The sequence below is a fragment of the Trichechus manatus genome, unplaced genomic scaffold (genome assembly GCF_000243295.1).
Source record: "Trichechus manatus latirostris isolate Lorelei unplaced genomic scaffold, TriManLat1.0 scaffold00151, whole genome shotgun sequence".
NCBI classification, from domain to species: Eukaryota; Metazoa; Chordata; class Mammalia; order Sirenia; family Trichechidae; genus Trichechus; species Trichechus manatus.
Window position 1 is genome coordinate 5773611 of NW_004444087.1, and position 21861 is coordinate 5795471.

General features: G+C 54.0%; 1 protein-coding gene across 1 annotated transcript; it reads left to right on the forward strand.

The window, feature by feature from the left end:
- The first annotated feature begins 1118 nt into the window (after positions 1-1118).
- Positions 1119-16233, forward strand: LOC101357917 (uroplakin-3b-like protein 1). Its single transcript, XM_004385981.1, has 8 exons — positions 1119-1164; positions 8578-8811; positions 10828-10980; positions 11159-11378; positions 11939-12018; positions 12231-12351; positions 13469-13638; positions 16046-16233. The coding sequence occupies exons 1-8, from the start codon at positions 1119-1121 to the stop codon at positions 16231-16233; spliced, it is 1212 nt and encodes a 403-aa protein (XP_004386038.1).
- The last annotated feature ends 5628 nt before the right edge of the window (positions 16234-21861 follow it).

Here is a 21861-nt window from a genome sequence, read left to right on the forward strand (position 1 = left end):
CTCACTTCTCTCTTTTATATCTCAAAAGATATTGGCTTAAGACACTATCTAATCTTGTAGATCTCATCAATGTAACTGCCACTAATCCATCTGATTACATCATAGTGATAGGATTTACAACACATAGGGAAATCACATCAGATGACAAAGTGGTAGACAATCATACAATACTGGGAATCATGACCTAGCCAAGTTGACAGATATTCTGGGGGGACACAATTCAATCCATGACAGTGGTTATAATCCCATTTGGGAGTGGGTTTTCTTGTTATGTTAATGTGGTAGTATTATTGTAGGGTGGGTCTTAAATCAGTCTCTTTTGAGATATAAAAGAGCAGATTAAGCAAGCAGCAAGCAAGCAGAGGTTGGGGAAGATAGATGCCAAGTCACATGATATTGCTGGGGAATAGAAGCTGAAAAGAGACAAAGACCTTCCTCCAGCCAACAGAGAGAAAGCCTTCCTCTAGAGCCAGCACCCTGAATTTGGACTTCTAGCCTCTTAACTGTGAAAAAATAAATTTCTGTTTGTTAAAGCCACCCACTTGTCATATTTCTGTTGTAGCAGCACTAGAGAACTACGACAGATGCTGAACAGGTTTCAGTGGAACTTTCTAAGATGGACTAGGTAGAAAGGCCTGGAGATCTACTTCTGAAAATCAGCAAATAAAAACCCTATGGATCACAATGGTCCAATCTGCAACTGATCATGGGAATAGAGCAGGACTGGGCAGCATTTTCTTCCATTGTACATGGGGTCGCCGTGAGTTGGAGGCCAGCTCAATGGCAGCTAACAACAACAATATATTAATTTTTTAACACACATACACACACACACACATACACATACACACACACAAACACCCCTAGCTTCCAGTGGCAGATCTAGGTTTTGTGGGACCTGAAACTTATACAATGTGGGCAGCCCTCTTTAAGAAAAGGAATGTGTATGACCATATAAAGATTACTCGGGATCCTCCAGCGGTAAGGTACAGCTCCCACTTTATACTTTTTAACAGTCTATTCTCCTCCCATTGCTTTGCTGGGCTGCCTTAATCAGTGGTGTCACTGTGGGGGTGCGGTTTGCACCCCCTCACATTGTCAGAGGGGGTGATACCAAAATGACCCCAGGGTTTGAAGCAGCAGTGGCCACGGCAGTGGTGGCAGGTGAGCTGGCGCTGCCAGGGAAGGGGCTGCCAAGGCAGTGGCAACTCGTCACAACTCCACCCACTCTACATCCCCTAGCCTCCACCCCCCTCACCCACTACTTAGGGCGGGAGCCTCCGGATGCTGGGCTGGGGGTTCCGGGAGGGGTGGGGCTGCTTGGCACCTCCCTCAGCCCTGCATGGAGGGTGGAGTGGGGCTAGGCTGTTCTACCCACAGAGGTGGGGGGTTTGTCGCCAGCCTGGGCGGGGGTGGAGGATGATACCATTAGTTACCGCACTGGGTGACAGCAACCCTAGTGAAGCCAGTGTATCAGATATCAAGTTATCACATAGAAAGGGTCTATTTCTAACTTTCCTTTGTTCCATTGGTCTGGTCCTGCGCAGTACAAGTGAGGTTACCTGAAACTTAAGCTTCATTAGCCTCTCGGTAAATCTGCCTCTAGAAACACTGGTAAATCAGTAAGAGAAAGACAAAAAAAAAAAAAAAGTCCCATTTTAAAATGGTTATGAACAGACAAGTCACAGAAGAGGAAACTCGAACAGCCAGCACATAGGTGTTTAAGCCCATTAGTAAGCTGAGAAACGCCAATTAAAAACAAAATAGCACTTTACTTCCAATAGATTGGCAAACATTAGAAAGTTGGATAATAACAAGTGCCTGTGAGGACCCGGGGCAGTAGGTGCCCTCATGTATTGCTGTGAGGGTGTAACCTCATACTGCCCCGCCGGAAACCAGCCTGGCAGCATCTGTTGCCATGGTGTGTACATATTCCCTGTCACTTAGCTGTCTTACTTCTGGGTGAAAGTCCCAGAGAAACCTCGCACAGGTCCATAAGGAGACATGCGTAAGGATGTTCATGCAGGAGGGCTATCTGCCGCATTGAAGACCATCACTTGGAGGATGGACAAGTAACACATGGGGGTTGTTCACTATGGAATTTTATGCAGGCGAGAGAAGAAACCGATTCAATGTACACATGCATGGGGCTTAATGGTGTTGAGTGGAAAAAGTAAGAAACAGAACGAAGCCTGTAGCACAAAATCATTTAAATTAAAAACACCCCTAAACAACCCTACACGTTCTGTTTAGCTACACACATATTCCACCAGTCTCCCAGATGGTCCCTGGGCATCTGCACCCTGTATAGTGCCTTTCCTCCCAGGTGCTGTGATCTGTGTGGCTTATAGAACTTGGCAGAAAGGATGGGATGTCTCTTCTGAGGCTCCGTTATAAAGGACAGTGTGGCTTCTGCTTTTCTCTCTCTTGTATCGCTTGCTTCGACAGAAGCCACCTGCTATGTCATGAGGACACACTCAGACAGCCCTGTGGGGAGGTCAAAGTGGCAAAGGGACTTTGTCCTTCTGTCAGTAGCCATCAAGAAACTGAGGCCTCGTGCCAAGAGTCATATGAGTGAGCCACCTTAGAAATGGATCTTCCAGCCTTCAGATGCCTGCAGTCCCAGCCAACAATTGGACTGTAACCTCCTGAGAGACCTTGATCTAGAACCACCCAGTCAACGGCTCCTGGATTCCTGCCCCTCAGAAACTTTAAGATAATAAATGTTTATTGCTTTAAGCTGTCAGTTTTGGGGGAATTTGTTGTGTGGCCATAGATGATTGATACAAGGGCATACACCAAACTGACTAGAGTGGTTGGCTGGGGAGGAAACAGGAGTGGGGTGGTATCATGGTTTGAATTATGTCCCCCCAAAAATGTGTGCATCGATTTGGCTAGACCATGATTCCTGGTACTGCGTAATTTTCCTGTCTGTTGTAAACCTGCCTCTATGATGTTAATGAGGGAGGATGGGTGGCAGTTGTGTTAGTAAGGCAGGAGCTGATCTACAAGACTGGATTGTTTCCTGACGCAATCTCTTGAGATATAAAAGACAGAAGTGAGCAGTGAGACAGGGGGACCTCATACCATCAAGAAAGCAGTGCCAGGAACAGAGCGCATTCTTTGGACCAGGGTCCCTGCCCCAGGAAGCTGCTAGTCCAGGGGAACACTGATGAGAAGGCCGAGAGAGAGAGAAAGCCTTCCCCTGGAGCTGACACCCTGAATTTGGACTTTTAGCCTACTTTACTGTAAGGACATAAATTTCTCTTTGTTAAAGCCATGCACTTCTGGTGTTTCTGTTGTAGCAGCACTGGATGACTAAGACAGGTGGAGACAGGGATGAAGAGCAAAACTGAAAAAAAATAAAGCAGGTCCTTGTGCAGAGCAGTAGTGAAGGGTGCCATGGACCGAGAAATAAAATTGACTCAGTCATCTGCTCCTGCAGCCCCCAAATTAAACACAGATAAAAAAGGGAAAAGATATTCCTGCCCAGTCATCAGAAGGCCTGGGGTAGACTGCCAGGTCCACTGGTGGCCCACCTCGGGGCTGCGGGAAGTTCCTCCCCCTTTCGGGGCCCAGTGTTCTCATCTCTGTAATCAGAGTAATAATAATTCCTGCCCTGCCCACGTCTGGGGAATCTAACGGGATGACTCAATGAGCAAGAACATATTTTTAAAAGGATAAAGCAAGATCATCCCATGTCATGACGTCTGCTTTCAATTGACTTTCAAATGGTAGAGAGAAAACAGGTAAAACACATACAGACAGACAGACACACATACACACGGGAAGGATAGAGCAAATATGGCAAAATGTTAGTAATTGTTGAATCTGGGTGGAGAGTACTATAGGGGTGTTCAGCATACTGTTCTTTCAACTTTCCTATAGGTATGAACCAAACGCAAAATCAATTGCCATTGAGTTGATTCTGACTCATAGCCACCCTATAGGACAGAGCAGAACTTCCCTGTAGGGTTTCCAAGGCTGTAAATCTTTACAGAAGCAGACTGCCATATTTTTCTCCCGAGGAGCAGCTGTTGGTTTCAAACCGCTGACCTTTTGGTTAGCAACCGAGCACTTAGTCACTGCACCATCAGGGCTTGTTACACGTATGAACATTTCTATAATAAAGCACTGTGGGAATGAAGAGTCTTCCAGGACTCAGTTTGGCCTGTACTTGCTGGCGTGGCTCCAGTCAGACCCTCTCATGCCCTTATCTCCTGACCTGCTCTCGTGCCTGCATCTGGGCAGAATAGCACTGGCCGTGTGCTCTCGGGGGCTCACACGTTTGCTTAAAGTTCTGCATGTCTGACCCCTGTGCCTTATGACTAAATGCTAATTGCAGGGTGACCTGTATCTGAAACCCATCAGTATCCCTACCCGCATGCTGATACACCTACTCTGTGGTGAGCTCTGTGGGAGGCACTGGGAGTCCCGAGCGAGAAAGGACCAGTTTCTGCCTTCAAGGAGCTCTCACCTAGGAGGGGACAGGTGTGGACAAGGACATGATGGATGTAATAATACATTATATTACAATGATTAACAGATAGAGGTGCATGCTGGGTGCTAGAGGAGCCCTTGAGGGGACACTCAGCCCAACCAGGGGACGCTATCCAGTAATGCAGACTCTGGAGTAGGGCTGAAGGATATCGTTACCTGGGTATTGAAAGATAGCATGGGCACCTCTGGAAGAGAGACTGGCCTGAGCAAAGGCACAGAGATGGGTTTTAAGAGGATAGCTTGGCTGCCTTTCCGGTTGCAGCTCACTTCATGCACATGCGGACTCACCTACCCTGCTCAGCTTCCCTTCGACTCCTGCCCAGCCTCATCTGCCCTCCCCTGAGCCTTTGCCCTGGTGTTTGGCCCCCTAATCCTTGACCCCTTGGGGCTGAGTCAATCACTGATGATATACAATACTTTTTTTTTTTTGTAAATTGTGGTAAATATATATATAACAAAACATTTTTCAATTCAACAATTTTTACATGTACAATTCAGTGACACTGGTTACGCTCATCATGTTGTACAACCATTACCACTATTTCCAAATTATTCCATCGCCATTAACAGAAACTCAGTGCCCTAAGCAATGACTCTCCCTTATCCCTTCCCTCCCACCCTGTTAACCACTAATAAATTTTTGCCTATTTCATATGAGTGGGATCATACAATATTCTCCTTTTGTGACCGACTTATTTCACTCAGCATAATTCTTGCAACACTTTTTAAACTTAAAAAGTCAGGCACTGTCTGCTAGCATGACCCAGTAAAGAGTCAATCACACAAAACCTATTGAGTCATTATGTAGTGTTGATAGGAATATTTTAATTTTTCAGGATCACTATAATAAATAATTGGCAAAGTTTATTTGGAAAGAAAAATAGTGTATGTGGGCTGGCAATCAGAGAGAGTGTAAATACATCAGAATAACCAGATAACATTTGATTGCTTTGAAATTTAAAGAAAAAAACATTTCCCAAAGTCATTGTCTCCTTCCCCTGGCAAATCCCACCTCCCTGAAGCCTTCCCTGAACCCTCTTCCTCCATCTGGGCTCCATCTCTGACTGTCCTCCATAGGTTTACATGAGCACGTCAAGAGGTCAGGGATAGTTGTTTTCATTTCTGAGGCACCAACATCCAGCAGGGGCCTGACACAGAGCAGGCATACAATCATTGTTTACTGAATGAATGAATGACATGGGTTGCTGCTTCACTGAAGAGGGACCAGTAAGGATGCTGCTGGAAGGGTCCAGGTGAGAAGCTGGGGCAGTGGGGAAGGTGGGGAAGACTTGGGAGACCTGGAGGCAGAGCAACCAGGAGAGGGAGCTGATGAAGACCCAAGGTCTACCATGTGGTGATGGGTCAATGGGCATCCATTAGCTGAGATCAAGCACCCTGGGGGAGGTGCAGGTCTGTGGGTCAGGGGTGGGTAGGGGTGGTGGGTAAAGAGTTCCCTTTTGGGCCTGTGGAGAATGAGAAGATTACAGGAGAGCCAGGTGAAGACATCACTTGGCAGGTGGGGATGTGGAGAGAGGTCTGGGCTGGAAACACAGATCTGGGACTCAACCACACAAAGGCAGGAATAAAGCTGTTGAAGTGGGCAAGATCACAGAGGCAGAGAGAGTTAAGACGAATGAGCAGCAGATCCAGGACCGAGGCCAGAGAAGACCCTCCATTTCAGGACCAGGGAAAGAAGCCCTCAAATGAGGCAAAAGGAGTAGGCAGAGAGGTGAAAAGAGACAGGAGCGTCGAAGAGCAAAGGGAGAGTGAGTGGCATCGAGGAGGGCGCAGAGGCGAAGAGCACAGGGAGAGCGAGTGGCATCAAGAGGAGGGCGCAGAGGCAGCAAGCGTGACCATTTTCAGTGAGGGCAGTGCAGGGCTGCTGGGCTTCATGATAACAGTCATTAGTGACCTCAGTGAGAGCCATGCCATGGGAGTTGAGGGGTGGAAACCAGGCTGTGGCAGGGTTAGAATGAGTAGTAGGTGGTGAGGAAGTGTAGACATCTAGTGTAGACAAACTTCTCAGGAACGGTGATTGTCCACTATTTTGTCATCTGATGTAATTTTCCTATGTGTTGTAAATCCTATCTCTATGATGTTGATGAGATGGGATTAGCGGCATTTATGTTAATGAGGTAGGACTCAATCTACAAGATTGGATTGTGTCTTGAGCCAATCTCTTTTGAGATATAAAAGAGAGAAGCGAGCAGAGAGACATGGGGAACTCATACCACCAAGAAATCAGTGCTGGGAGCAAAGTGAGTCCTTTGGACCCAGGGTTCCTGCATGGAGAGGCTCCTAGACCAGGGGAAGATTGATTACAAGGGCCTTCCAGAGAGAGAGAGCATTCCCCTGGAGCTGACGCTCTGAATTTGGACTTCTAACCTACTAGACTGTGAAAGAATAGACTTCTGTTTGTTAAAGCTATCCAGTTGTGGTATTTCTGTTATAGTAGCACTAGATAACTAAGACAGGTACCTTGGCTGAGAAGGATCTCCAAAGCCAAATATGATAGAAAGATGCTGCCTCTTTTCTCTCCAGGTCATGCCCTATTGCTTATTATGGGATGCAGTTGTTGTGGTGATTGATACTGGTGAGACCAGAAGAGACTTGTGAAATGTCTCAGTGGAGAAGGACTTTTTCTCACGTTTGTCCTAATGTGTCATGTGACACTTGAGACCAGGCTGGAGGTGCTCATGGTTCATTCCTACAATGAGCAGCAGTACCTCCCACGGTCTGGAAGCCACACTGGCATTCTCTATGCTGACCAGAACTTTGATGAGATAAGGCTCCTGGGACCTGTGACAATGCCAACTCTCCTGATGATGGTCAACCTCCCACTTGCCCCAGTGCAGACTGGGCCCCAAGAGAATGGACTGTGCATGACAGACTGATTATTGAGCAGCAGGAAGAACAATCATCAGTACAAAGTGCCATGGAAAAACTGAAAAAGAAGGGATTCGTTCTGCTTGGGGGTCAGGGAAACAGGCTGGGAAGAGTGTCTGGGAGGACTTCATCAAGAAGGTGATATCTGAACTGGGTTTTGAAATAACCATAGGACTTTTCTTCTTGGGGAGGAGGTGACTTTAGGCAGGGGAACAGCATGTGCAAAAGTTCAGAGGTATAAGGGAGCACTACGTGCTCCAAGAAGGATGTGGTAAGGAGTGAGTTGAGAAGACCTTGAGCTTTTAGTACCTAGTGGCCAGTGGTTCTCAACCTCTTCCCACCTCTACATGCTTGAGACTGTTGGCCTGTCCTGCTGCACAACAGAGGTTCCTTCCAGCAGTTGTTTTTGTAGACATCCAAGTCCCCCCAGGGAAGCTTTCTCCTTACCCAGGAATCAAGCCTGGGTGATGAAAACCTGTTGGCTTTGCAGCCGAGAAGACATCTGGCATGATTTGAGTTTTAGGAGGATGGCTCTGACCAGGTGTGGAGGCTGGACTGAGGGGGGCTGAGCTTGAGGCAGGGAGTCCCATGAGGGGTGCTGCTCCAATCCAAGAGAGAGGGGGTCAGTATATGCTTTGCCCACACACTCTGGGCCCCATCTGGAATCTTCTGTCTAAATGACAGTGGCTGGGGATGGAGGAGAGAGAGAGGGTATTCCCGGATGTTCACCTGGACATGGAGAGGAGGGAGGGTAGTGTTGGGGAGCCCTCCTCCCAGGGCTGGGCTGCAGGGGTGCAGCCAAGCTTGCAGCAGGTGTGACTGCTGACCCCGGGCTCTGTGCTGGCTGGCTGGGTGATCTTGGACAAGCCACCTTCTGCTAGACCTCGTCTGGAAAACAAGGGTAACTCCCTTCACACAGGGTGCTGTGGGGAGCCCTAGTTACCAGATTGGGGAGTGTCTGGATGAGAAGATGCCACAGGGCGGGCGTGGCAGGATTGTCACTGGGGCAGCCTGGACCCTGGTGTCTGCCTCCTCCTTCCACGGCCCCTCCCTGGCCAGGCCCTCCTGGAGTGGGGGTGGGAGTGTCCAGGCTTGTCTTGGCGTCAGCACCTGATCGTTCTCTTCAGACCCCTCCCTGGTGATGCCAAATCCACAGGGTCTGGGATTCTGCCTCCAAACCCGTCCAACCAGTTGTTTGGAAGGAGGGGGCACTCGGGAGGGGCAGCAGGAGGTGCCAGAAGCTGCCTCCCCCAGCCCAGCACAGACAGTGGCGTCTCTGGGGCTGTGGATGCTGTAGACAGCTCCTTGGACGGACAGACAGTGGAACACTTGGCCTAGCCATGGGGTTCAGTGGGGGACAGTTCTGGCTGTTGATGCCGCCGCCGCTGCTGCTGCTGACTGGTCTCCATTCCGGGACATGCCTGGGTGAGTGAGGGTGGGGGCCTAGGCAGGAGGCCTTCTTGTGTCTCGTTTCAGGAGGACAGACCCACCTCCCCTGGCTGCCTCCCAAGCCCCTCATGTGTCTGGGAACTGGACAAGTCAGACCACCAAAAGAGGTCTTCAAGACCAGGGCACAAGTAGTGCTATCTCCCTCGCTTTGGGGTGCTATCCCCATGCACCCTGAGCCCCCACCCCTGTTCTCACCAAATGTGCTCCTCTTCTTCCCCTTTGTCCTCCCACTGAGGAGAGGTTTAAATGAGCCTGACAAGGACAACGGAAAGCACTTTGGACTTCCAAAGGACTCAGGGCTCCCAGCCCATGCCCACCCCTCACCCAACGACAGCTCTCTGATGTGGGACTGGAGGCATTGTTCACTCTCCACCTCTTAAACTAGAGACCTTTTGAGATCCAGTGCCCCCTCCCCCATCTGCTGCTCCACTCTTTTTTCTTCATTAAGCAAACATGAAGTGCCTACTGTATGCCAAGTGCACTGGGCCCCAGAGATAGAACTGGGAGCTCTGAGAAAGGAGGAATCAAGTCTGCTCCCCCCACCCCTAAAGGGTCTAGTACGGACCCAGCTGTTTCTTTAGAATTGAGATGAATTAAATGGAATTAAATAGTAATAGCACTGAGCTGAACTGAAAGGAGAGGGTTCTGGAGACTTGCATAAAAGCTCACCTCACCTTCTGCTCCTCCCCAGTATTTGGGTCTGGGGAGAGGAGGGCCACTGAGGCCCTGCTCTGTCTTTGGGGGTGCAGGCAGGAGTTAGGGTTTTTGTTTTTGTTTTTGTTTCTATTATTGTGTTTTAAGTGAAAGTTTACAATTCAAGTTAGTCTCTCATACAAAAATTTATACATACATTGTTTTGTGACCCTACTTGCTCTCCCTATACTGTGACAGCACACCCCGGATTTCCTGTGTCCATTCAACTAGCTCCTGACCCTCTCTGCCATCTCATCTTGCCTCTGGATGAGAGCTGCTCATGTAATCTCATGTATCTACTTGAGCTAAGAAGAGGAGTTAGGGGTTTTGAACTCTGACAGCAAGGTGGACACAGGCCACGTTGTCAGTCCGGAGCCTCCACTGGCATATGGGCTGAGGCTGCTTGCTTGTCCCGTTGCCCTCCTCCCATGCTTCCTCAGAAGAGGCTGTGAGGGAGGTGGGGGTGGGGAACAAGGTCCTGAAAGGGAAGGTGCCTTGGGGCCAGTATGGAAGATGGCAGAGAACTGGGTGGGAAGGAGGGGGTGTTCTATACTCTGAGCCAGCCTCTGGCCCCAGAGCCCATGTCACATACTGGGGTCTCGGTGGGGACCTGTGTTACCCCCCCACCCCTCTTCTGCCCAAGCCATTCCTCTTGCCATACAAACCAATGTGGGTGACATTGGAAGGACTTGAGAGACGGGTAAACTAAGGCCCAGAGACAGTCACAGCCCAAGATCACTGGGTACATCAGGAGCAGAGTCTGATGGAGGGCTCAAGCTCACCCCCAATCCGAGTCTCACTCCAACAAGGCCAAAGACCCCTACCCCAGGAGAACTGTGCCTACAGCTGGGGTGAGAGGCCCCTTGTGCCTTTCTTGGCCACCCTTATCTGGGCCCATCACCCAGCAAACCCAGGAGGGGCAGGGAATGAAGGGGGGGTTGGCTAAGCCTCTCTCCTGACCTCCACAGCACCCACCCCTGGTAGGATCCCAAAGGAGGGGCAAGGAGCTGGACTGAGGCCGTCCATCCCCGCCCCTGGGCCACAGCCTTGCCACGGAGACTTCCTGATGAATGGCTGACTGAATCTCCCAGGGAAGAACCCTAACTCCTCCCTCAGACCGGGGCTCCCAAGACAGACCCAAGTCTCCCCACTCAGACTTTAACTCCCAGGGCAGGGCAGTGCCCCGCCCCCAGACTGGGACTCCCAGGGCAGGATGGTGCCTCCACCCTTAGACTGGGCTGGGGGAGACCTGTCCTGTTCAGCCTCTTCTCTCTGCCCTCCCTCTCCCGCTGGCCCCAGAGCACATCAGCTATGTGCCCCGGCTCTCAAATGCCACCCTGGCAGGGAAGCTCACGCAGTCCACCTTCACCCTGGAGCAGCCGCAGGGTCAGTTCAGTCACCTAAACATCTCCGACTTTGATGCCATCTGGCTGGTGGTGGCCCACAGCAACGGTGGGTATGCTGGGGTGGGCCTTGATTCTCCCTCTGTGACATGAGAAGGCGGGCTTGGGACCAATGACAAGTGCGTGCGAGGGAGGGGGTGCTGCAAGGGTGGCTGTCTGGCCTGGTGGGATGGGGTGGAGTCCTGCCTGTTCAGCCCCAACCATCTGACTTGTAGTGCCACCCTCAGCCACCCAGAACTTCGCTGCCCCACAGAGGTTGAAGGATTCTCCTGCCCCTGCTGACCTACCCCGGAAAGGCTACTACCTCACACTGAGGGCCAACCGGGCACTCTACCCAGGTGACCAGGCCAGCAACCAGCTCCAAGTCCTCCGCGTGGGCAACGACACCCGCTGCTCCCCAACCACAAAGGGCTGCAACCACCCTCTCCCCGGCCCAGGCCCCTACCGGTGAGTGCCTCTGCCTGGCCCCTGGCTGGGGTGTGGGTGTACCCCATGCTGCCCAAACCTGAGCCTGGAAAGCTCCTAGGTGGGCCACTGAGTCCTGTGTTCCCTGCTCTAGTTCTGCAGACGGGAGGTGTGGCAGTGAACAGGGCCAGGGCCTTGGTGAATTCTTGGTCTTTCTTGAGCAGAGGGTCCCCCCTCAAGCTCCTGCCTCCACGGTCGGTCTGAACCACGCGGGTGGTGACTCCCCGCCCAGACTGGGCGTTCCCCAGTCTCCTCCTCCTAAGTGCTTGATTCACTGATGTTAGGTACTGGGATAGCTAATCCAGCACCCACACGCACTTCCCAACTGAGGACACTGACCCAGAGGATGAGGGATGTACCTAAGGTCATGCAGCTGGAAACTGTCGCAGCCAGAATTTGGACCACGTCTGTTGGGCTCCTAGTCCCTGCTCCATGCCCCACCTCCTGGCGCTCTCCCCAGGCCTGGGGAGTCAAGGGGACTTAATGACAGGCTTTTAGGACTGGGGAATTTCCACACCTTCAATGCTAGGTCTCCCATTCAGGGTGAAGTTCTTGGTGCTGAGTGAGGACAGGGGACTTCTGGCTGAGACAGAGTGGTCTGGTGAGACTCGCCTGCAGCAAGGTATCAGCTCAGACACTGGGGGCTGGAGGCCACGGGCCTGGGGGCTCCCAAGGACTGGGGATGGCTGAGGGGTAGGCCAGCCCCCTATCAGAGCCCCTAATACCATCCTGCTGTCTGCAGGTGCCCCTCCCCCAGCCTGGGGACCCCTTCTCAGGTCAAACAAAGCCTCTTTTTCTCCCCACCTGCCCTGCCTGCCTGTGTGGTCCCTACAGCTGAGGTACTCCAGGCAGCCCCAGGGCCGCAGACGGCAAGCACTGTGGTCATCATCGCCTTCCTGTCAGTCTTGCTGGCTGTGCTGCTCACCGCCCTCCTGGCCCTGCTCATCTACACCTGGTGAGTGGGCAGGCGGAGAATCCTGGCCCACCTCTGGCCCCTCCTCCCCTCTCCTGGCTCCCCCCAGCAGCTGCCCTGGCCCAGGCCCCATCGGCTCAGCTCCCCCTTTCTGCCATTGCTAGAGGGGTTTTCCCTGAAGGCCAAGCAGAGCTAACAGTGTAGGAAGCAAGGGATCCACAACGTTCCAGAACCTGTGGGCTCTGAGCTAGAGACCTCATCCTCCCTGCTGAGAAGCCTACAGGACACGGTGGGGGCTTATGTGAATTAACCCCTCACTTGCCTGTCCATCAATGCCCCCTGCTTGCCCATTGGGTCCACGCTTTCTGAGTGGGCACCACTTGCCCCCTGGTGGCAATGGAAGAAATTGCAATTAGGGGTGCAGGAGACCCTCCCAAAGTGGAAGACCACCCCCCCACCCCAGGTGGAGGTCAATGGCTTCCAGGCCAAGGACTGAGCTTTGCCTCAAGACTTCAGAGAGAGCTCAGATGCTGCGGCTTGGTGGAGAGGGGTGTCCGGGAGGCTTTGAAGAGGAAAGGGGGAACCTGGCCTCTGAAATATAGGTGGAGGAGGGGAAAGGGGACAGGAGGGTTGGAGGTGGCCAGGCAATGGAGCCAGGAGGCCTTGATGCCCAGCTGAGGAACTGGGCAGAGGAAGCCAGTGGTGGGTTTTAATCAGGAGAGGCAGGCAGGGGATCCCTGGGCATGTGGGGAGAGCAGGGGGTGTGAGTAGAGGCTGGGTGATGACAGGGGTAGGGAGGAGGAACTGGATTACACACTAGGAAGAAAAGCCTGGCAATCTACTTCCAAACCCAGCCAATGAAAACCCTATGGAGAACAATGGTCCGATTAATTTCTGATCATGGGGATGGCACAGGAGCAGGCAGCATTCCGTTCCACTGTGCACAGAGTTGCCATGAATAGTCGGCCAACTCCATGGCAGTTAAGAACAACAATAGCAACAGAGAAACAGCCATAGCCTGGTTCCCTTTGGTTAATATACCTGGCCAGTGGTGCCTCAGTTTCCCCTAGGCAATGGGTCAGAACTCTAGGCAGTGGCTATGGGCCCTCCACCAGGAGGGCCCTATATTCACAATTCTCTCTCTCCTCCCCCGTTCAAGCTTGGACACCTGTGGGAGCATCACCATTTCTGGCCCCGAGGAGTCGGTGCACGTGAGAAGATACAACACTCACCACATGTTCAGCCCTCCAGCCGTGGGGGCCCCCATCCGCCCCTCAGCCTTGCCCTTAGTCCAGGCTGCAGAGCCTGGGATGGGAGACGTGCCGCAACGTCATAGGCCTGGGAGAGAGATTTTTTAAATGAGGTTGGGGGAACAGTGTCCTGAGCGACAAAGCCTGGGCCAATCCCTGTGGGAAATAAAGGTCCTCAATACCTCCCTGTGTGTCCGTGGCGTCGTACGCCTGGGCAGTCTTCCTGCACCCCTCCCTCCAGCTCCTCTGGGGGAGGTTCTGGGCGGCTGGGGTTGGGGGTGGGGTGGATACAGGACAAGAGGTGAGGGTCCTAGGCTCACTGAGCCATCTGGGGCTCCATGGCCCTAACTGTAACATGAGGGTGAGCGCACTGCCCTACTGGGCCACAGGGAGGCTAAAATAAGGAGGCGCCTCATAGACTGTGGAGACTGCGCATGCGCGAGACGTACCCATGCTGCCCTGCCAGCCAGCACTCCCCTTACCCAAGAGGCTATGGGTCTGCCACCCCCCCAGCACCCATCTATGGCCCCTCTCTCCAGCTCGCCTCTCCTGGCTGCAGGACTTAGAGCTGTCAGTATGCCTGTCCTCAGATTCCTCCCTGGAGGGCACAGGAGGCACAGCTTCTAAACATCACCCACCACACCTGTCACATTCCTGGGTGGGGCCCACCCAGGCTTGGGCATGGGGGCAGGGAGTGTGTGTGAAGCCCAGCTCCCAAGAGAAGCTTGGACTCTGCCCAGAGATGACTCCAAATCATTCAGAGCACCCAGCACTCATCATCAACATCCCTGACCTGTGCTGGGTCCTGAGGGGCTGAGATGACCTAGGCCAGCTTCTGCCCTCAAGATGTTCACTGCTCCGTGTGTGGGGGAGAGCAACACACCACATGTGAGGGATGGCAGGGTCACTGGCCTGCCTGAGGCTCCAGAGGGGGCTTTCTGGGGACGTGTAGCCTAGAAGGAGCAGGGTGGTGCCCAGGTAAGCACAGGAAGGGGGCCCAGGTAGCAGGAACAGTGGGAGCTTTTGGGGGCTGGTGGGCAGGTTGGAGGCACTGGAGCAGAGGGAGGGAGGTAAGGGATGGAGGAGAGTCCGGGACGGGCCTGCCACGTGGAGGTGCCTCGCCCTCTGGGGTCACGGGGTCAGGAAAGGAGGGTGCTGGCTGGGTTCCCAGATGCCTGTCTCTGGGAGATACCAATGCTCCTAATTGGTTTATTAGTCAGAGCAGACACATCCTGCTCCTGCTGTGGAGGAAATGCTCACGTGACCATGGGGAGTCAGGCTGAGGGGAGGAGGGGAGCATACAGAGACCCCCAAGCCTTGGCCTCGCCACAGCCCCTTCCGAGCAGTCACGAGCCCCGACCCTGGACAGCCGTGGACAGGTCACGTACCCTGTCTGGGCCTCAGTTTCCCCTTATGTAAACAGCAAAGATCGAACTGCCCTCCAGCAACCTTTACCAACGCCCTGCACAGGTCAGTGGCCTGGCAGGAAACAGATGGCTGCCATCTCACAGCGCAATTGAGAGAGTTTACTAAGGTGTGGGCAGGATCGGGGAAACAACAAGAGAGAGTGGCCAGGGACTGGCACCAGTGGGGAGCTGTAAGTTCTCCTGACGGAAGGGCTGACAGGAGGAAGAGGGTGGTGTTTCCAGAACCGCTGAACAGTAGCCATGGGGAGGGTCAGCCTCCAGCAGGAGCAGGGGCTGCAGGTAGAGGGTGCCAACGCTGCCACACTGTGGCCTGCAGGGAGGGAGTGGGGGAATACATACCCCAGCCTCTCTCCTCCTGCCCTCTGGTCTCAGGCCAAACCTGACCAGAAGCAAAAGAGCACGGGTCTGGGAGATGCCACCCACAAGGCCAGCCTCCTAGGCTCAGAGCAGGGCAGAGGAAGGCCCAGAGCAGAACTGGAGGGCCCAGGCCACCTCTTGCCAAACCTGTGAAACTAGACCCTTCCACCCTCCAGACTGAGGAGAGGGACAGACAGATGACCACAGAGTCCTGTCCCAGACAGAGGGTTGCCTGAGGCTGGGATGGAGTCTCAGAGGGGACCTTGAGGGGTTGACCCCTGAGCCTTGGACGACAGGGGAATTTGCCAGAAGGTGGGGCCTCCAAGTAGCCCCTTCACCACCTTCTTACCTCTTCCTTGAGGACACCTCCTCCCTGAAGCCCTTGTGGGTGGAACCTACCCTCATGCTTCAGGGTTGTGAGGCAGTGAGTGTGAGGGTCCTCTTTGCTCCTCAACCCCTATTTGGAATAAATGCCCTGGGCCAAGCTCACAACTCCCCCCAGCCCCTTCTCCCACAAACAGTTGCCCATGTTCTGGGCCTGCATCTTGTCCGTGGGAGACCATGGCCTCCTGCTCACAGGAGGCCACCATCCCAGCCTGTTTCACCCAGCTCCCCCTCCCTGGGCACTCATCCCCTCCAGCCAGGCCCCTGTGTTCACTAATGACATGCACTCCCCCCGCCCCCGACTGTCTCTTCCCTCAGCTGCTTCTCAAGTGTCCTCTCCCCTGGCTGTCTCTGACTGGGCATCGCGGAAGCTGCTCATGACAAACACACCAGCCCCACAGCCAAACCTCGAGCTGCCCCCAGCCTCACTCCTCCTCCTTGTTCCCTGTTCCTCTGGCACCCAGGCCGAATGCTGGGAACAGACCCAGACCACACTCTTTCCCTGACCCCCAGGTCCCCACAGGGACATGCACCGCCTTCCTCAGACCTGTAACAGACACATCCTGGCCACAAAAACTTAAGCCACCTCCTCAGGATCTTCCCAGTATAGAGCCCAGAGCCCAACATCAGGGGCTGATGAAGAGCCTGGAACAAGTGGGTGGGATTCTTCATACAAATTACCATGAACTGAGTGGCTCAAAACAACACAAATTTATTCTCTCACGTTCTGAAGGCCAGAGGTCTGAAATCAAGGTGTTGGTAGGGTCGTGCTCCCTCTGAAGGCTCAAAGAATCCTTCCTTGCCTCTTCCGGCTTTCAGTGGCTCCTAGCATTCTTTGGCTTGTGGTCACATCCCTCCAGTCTCTGCCTCTGCCTTCACATGGCCTTCTTCTCTTTGTGGGTCCTCTTCTCTCTTACAAGGACACCAGTCATTGGATTTAGGGTCCACCTGAAATCCAGGATTTTTTCATCTTGAGATCCTCAGCTAATTACATCTGCAAAGACCCTGTTTCTAAATAAGGTCACATTCTGAGTGAACACGAATTTGGAGGGAGGAAAGGGCACTATTCATCCCACCTCATTCCTCTAGCCTGAGTCCCTGGTGAAAAACCTCAGCCTGGGCTTGCTTCTCTGGGCTCTTCTTGGGTCTGGGAGGCCAGGACTGGCTGGAGGGAAAGGCCCTGAGCCAGGACTTCTGGCCCTAGAATAGCCTTTAACCATTTCCCTATGGAGCTTAGAGGAAGCTCCTGTCCAGCTCTGGCCTTTGGGTCCCTTGATCCCTCCCTATTCACTCATTCCCCCCTCACTCAATCATTCATTCCCTCACTCAGCAGGCAGTCCCTGACTTCAGCCAACCAGGCCGGGCACTGGGGCTGAATGTGCTCCTCACAGCAAGGCCACCCCCACGTCAGTCGGGGGTAGACATGCACACAACAAGGGGATCCCTCGCGGGAGGCAGAGGCACACCCCACTGGCGGATAGGGCATACCTAAAAAGGGGTATGAGGTGTGGGCTGTGAAGGATGGGCAAGTGGCCAACAGGCAGAGGGCACAGGGGGTATCCCAGGACCGCCACAGAGCCTGGCAGGCTCCTGGCACACCCACAGGGTAGCGAGGCCGGTGGGGTGACACTGGCTCCCTCCCACTGACCACAAGGTGTGACTGAACCAACCCACTCAGCACTCCAACTCCCCGGGGACAAACCTGGGGAAACAGATTTGGGAACAAGTAGCCACGAGGCCCGAAATCAGCCCTGTGTCGGCCTGAAAATGAACAAGTGGATGGGAGCAGGGACCTGGTGCGTCTCTCGATGCTTCGGTCTCTCGTCTTGGTTCCCCTGTCTTGCCTCTCTGCCTGTTTCTCACTCCATCTCGTCTCTATTTTTAACTCTGACAAGCCATGGGAACTCGCTTTGCTTCCTCGAGGGAAGCCGTGTGAACTGGTCCAGTGATGGGTACCACCGTTTTCCAATAAACACTGATAAAACCAGAGCAGGGGCATCTGTTCCAGATTTGGGCCCAGGAGGACAGAGGGACAAAAATAGAGCAGACAGGAGAAGGGGAAAAGGAAGGAGACAGGGAGAAAGAGAACATGTGTCAGACACAAGGACAGAAAAGGCCACCCTGGAACCCCTCCCCGTTGGCCTTGCCCCCACTGTCACTGTTTCCATGCCCTGGCCCAACTCCGGCCACCTAGACTGTCCCCCATAGCAGGAGCCCAGGTGGCCTGAGCAGACTGTTGTGGAAAATTAAGTAAATTCCTTTCTCTCCTCCCCACAAGGGGGTATTTGCACTCCCTGTTTGGCAGGAGAGCTGGGGCTCTCCTGGGAACCCTGGCTCACATGGAAGGGTCTGGAGGTCTGGGGAGATGGAGGCCAGCCAGGCAGGAGGGGTTCTGAGGCCAAGGAGAAGAAGGAGTCGGCTCCCTCAGGATTCTGGGGTGGGGGGGTCATTCTAGGTCTGACCTCATCAGACTAAGCTCCCTGGGGATGTTTCCACCTCAGGGACCAAGATGCAGCTGGTGTGACCTGAAAGAAATGTCTCTCTCGGGTCCCAGCCACCTTGCTGTGGGGCCTCCTCTGAGGGATGACAGCCTAGGCCAAGGGGGTGGCCTCCTCTTCCCTCCCAGGACCTACCAGTGAGCCCTAGGCTATTCCTGAGACACCCTGGGGACTTGCAGGGATGCTGGGGACTTGGTGTTGCAGAGGCCCAGGATGCTGTGCTTGCTGGGTGGGGTCTGAGCTGCCCAGAGTGTGCCCTGAGGTTCCTGTGCTCTCAGAAAGGCAGCCCTGGGCTCACACACAATCCGTGTTATCCTCCTGCTGCTGTCTTACCCGCTTCACCTAGAACCCAAATCCTCCCTGTCCATCAAAACGACTCACATGTCACTGTCTCCTTGTCACCGCCAACCACGCTTTCACAGCAGGTAATCTCTCTTCCTCTGAATCTGCAAGACTCCCTCCCGCTGCACACAGAATGGCCGTTCCATCCATCCCTGGTAGAAGCACAGAAGTCAGAGACTTAGACCCCCTGTGTCAGCCGCCCCAGTCACTTCAACCCAGCTACACACAGAGGTGAAGTGACTCAGAGGAGGGGATCACAGTGGGAAGGGGGGATGGACATGACAACGGTGGGAGCTAACCCTTGCACAGCACTTCCTATGCACCCGGAACTGGTCTGAGCTGTTCATATATAGAACCAGCTGCTGTCGAGTCCACTCTGACTCATGGTGACCCCATGTGTGTCTGAGTAGAACTGTGCTCCATCGGGTGTTCAGTGGTTGATCTTTCAGAAGAAGATCTCCAGGCCTTTCTTCCAAGGCACCTCTGGGTGGACTCAAACCTCCAACCTTCGGGTTAGCAACCGAGTGAGTTAATCCTTTACACCACACAGGGATTCCTTCACATCTAGGAGCCCTGCTAATCCTCGGGTCAATCCCATGGCTAGTCTATTACAGATGAAGAAATGGAGGCCTGGTGTGGTGAATGCCAAGAGAATGGGAAATACAGGGACCGGGACCCTGCTGGGGTGGGGGAGTGAGGGCAGTCAGGGATGTCTCCACGGGCGTCTCAGGGCTGAGCAGGTCGAGAAGGAGAAAAGGCCACTGTGGGTGGAAGGAGCCGCTTCTGCAAAGGCCCAGAAATGTGGCTGACATTGAGGAACCAGTGTCTCAGCCTGGCTGGAGCCTGGGGTGAGTGGATGAACCGGGCTGGGGGGCTGGGGCCAGTCAGGGAAGGGCCACTGTGGGGATTTTCGGCAGGGGAGTCTTAGAGCACATTTGGATTTTGCAAAGCGCAGCAGAAGAACTACTGCAGGAGGGTAGGAGAGAGGCAATTTGGAGACCTGAGCCAGCTGAGGTAGGGCTGGAAGGGAGGGATGCCCAATTCTCCCACCCTTCTGCTGTGAGACCCAGCAGAGGCTCCCGGGGCTGCAGCTAGCGGAAGGCCCCTCCCAGGACAACACCCTCAGTCTCTGATCTGAGCAGCAGCCCTGAGTGGCCCCCTCACCTCCTCCACTTCCGCCTCAGCTTCCTCAGCGGGAAAATGCTAGGAGGAACAGCCGGGGTCCCCCTAGGGTCAGCTAGGGGACATCCAGAAGCCAGGGTCCCAGCTACCCATAGTGCACCAGGAGCAGTGGAAGCAGAGGAGGTGGCAGCAGTAGAGGGGAGGGCTGCCCAGAGGGGCTGTTTGCGCCAGGGCAAGAAGGGTATGCCTGAGTGCTCTGGGCTGGATTCAGGCTCAGAATCACCGACTCCACCCCCTCACCCCCTACGCCCACTGGCCCCCACGCCTCTGCCTCAGCTCCATCCTCCCCACCAACGTTCTTGGTTCCTGTCAGCTCAGCCAGGGCCCTGTCCCCAGTTGGTGGGGAGGCCGTGGCGCCGAAGGCAGACAGGTTTATGTCCTGGCTGTAGCTGCACTGGCCCTGTCCCAAGTCCTGCTCTCACGCAGACACACATCCTTCTCGCCGTGGAGCCAGGAGAGGCCCAGCCAGGCCCGTGAGAACTGGTCCTGCACAGGGCCCCGGATCCCAGGGTCTCCTCAGAATCATGCACTGTCTCCCCCAGCACTAGGCCATCTCTGCTCAGGGGTGCCTCCAGAGCCATGGCTGGCCCTTTCACTTCCACTTCCCAGCCCCAGCCCTTCTCCAAGTCCAGCCATGGTACTGCCTCTTCCAGGAAGCCCACCCAGAGCATCACCACTCACAATGGGAGGGAGGTGCATTTGGGTGCTCCCAGAGGGCGTGGCAGAGATCTTGACCCACAACCTTATATTCCCAGCCTTCAGCTGGCAGGCAATACCCAGGATTCCTGGTTTTTCATTTGCCTTGCCATGCCTCAGTTTCTCACTTTGGGAAGGGGCAGAGCTTCGCCTACAGGGGATTGGGCTGAAGGGGTTAAGTGGCTACAGCTCCGGGGAGGGCCCAGAGAAAGGTGAAGCTGGGCCTCAGCATCTAAGACCACATGGATAATCTCTCTTTACAGCAGGGCTGAGCACCCGCCAGGCCCCATGCCCACAGGCACCCAAGGGGTACCTGCCACCAGCCCTGAGCCTGCCTCTGCCTACTTCAGCCCCTGAGACCACACTCAGCCACCCCAGGGATGCCCAGAGGGACCTACAGCCTGAATCCCCGCAAGCAATCCTTGGGGAGAACTGGGGGGACATTTCCCTTCCCTCCTCCTTTACCCGGGCTGAGGCTGGGGCAGTCCTCTCTGCCTCCGTGTTTCTCTTTCTGACTGCCTGTGTCTCTCTGACTCTGTATTCCTCCATCTGTCTCTCTCTGTGTCTATCTTTCTCTCTGAGCAGGTGGATAAAACCCCTATCTTCCCAGGAGGGTTGGGTGCCACGCTAAGAGTGGGTGACCTTGTAAAAGTGACTTTGCCACGCTTTGCCTATAAAGTGGGCAAAACTTGCATTTCATCCCTATGTTGCTGATGAGGACCAAAAAGTTGAGGCATGGTCTGCGCATAGTAGGGACTCAGTACCTGCTTTCCGCATCCATAAAATGGGATGACAGTTATAGCCCCTGAAGTGCTCACCACAAGAAGGTGCCCTGTGAGGTCTGCTGGCTAAATTGCTCATCAGCAGAGGTCAGCTGAGAGGAGTCCAGGTGACACCGAGACCTACTGCATACACTCTATTCACAGCCACTCAATAGGATGCAGCCATCAGCACCTCGATTCACAGATTAGGCAAATGAGGCCCAGAGAGGGTGAGTAACTTGTCCACCATCGCACAGCAGGCTCTCCCGTACTAGTACAGCCAGGAGTTAAACTTGACAGTCTCGTTCCAGAGCCCACACTCTTAACCGTGGGCCTCCTATTTTACAAATAGTATTAATACTATATGTCTAAGATGGAATGGGTAAGGGTGTCAAGACTGGCAGGATGGGTGGGGGCTGGGGACAGAGCCCCTCTCTGCCTGCCCCCTCCTGCTCTCTCACCACTGTCGAGTCCAGACTTCTCAGCACACCGCTGTAACTGGACCTGGAGCTTGCCAGGGCTTCCTGTGGCCCCGAGTTAGTCCAGACTCTGGCTTTCAGCATTTGAGGGTCCACAGTGGGCCCTCTGACCTTCGTGTGGGGGCTCCCCTTGCCACCCTTGGTGCCTGCCAGCGCAGCCTCCTCCCCATTCCCTG

What these genes read in the sequence shown, in the direction of transcription:
- LOC101357917 (XM_004385981.1), top strand. Translation starts at nt 1,119, where the DNA reads ATGACCCCAGGGTTTGAAGCAGCAGTGGCCACGGCAGTGGTGGCAG. An exon ending in TGAGACTCGCCTGCAGCAAG is followed by an intron (nt 12,019 to 12,230) that starts GTATCAGCTCAG and finishes TGGTCCCTACAG; the next exon opens with CTGAGGTACTCCAGGCAGCC. An exon ending in GCCCTGCTCATCTACACCTG is followed by an intron (nt 12,352 to 13,468) that starts GTGAGTGGGCAG and finishes CCCCCGTTCAAG; the next exon opens with CTTGGACACCTGTGGGAGCA.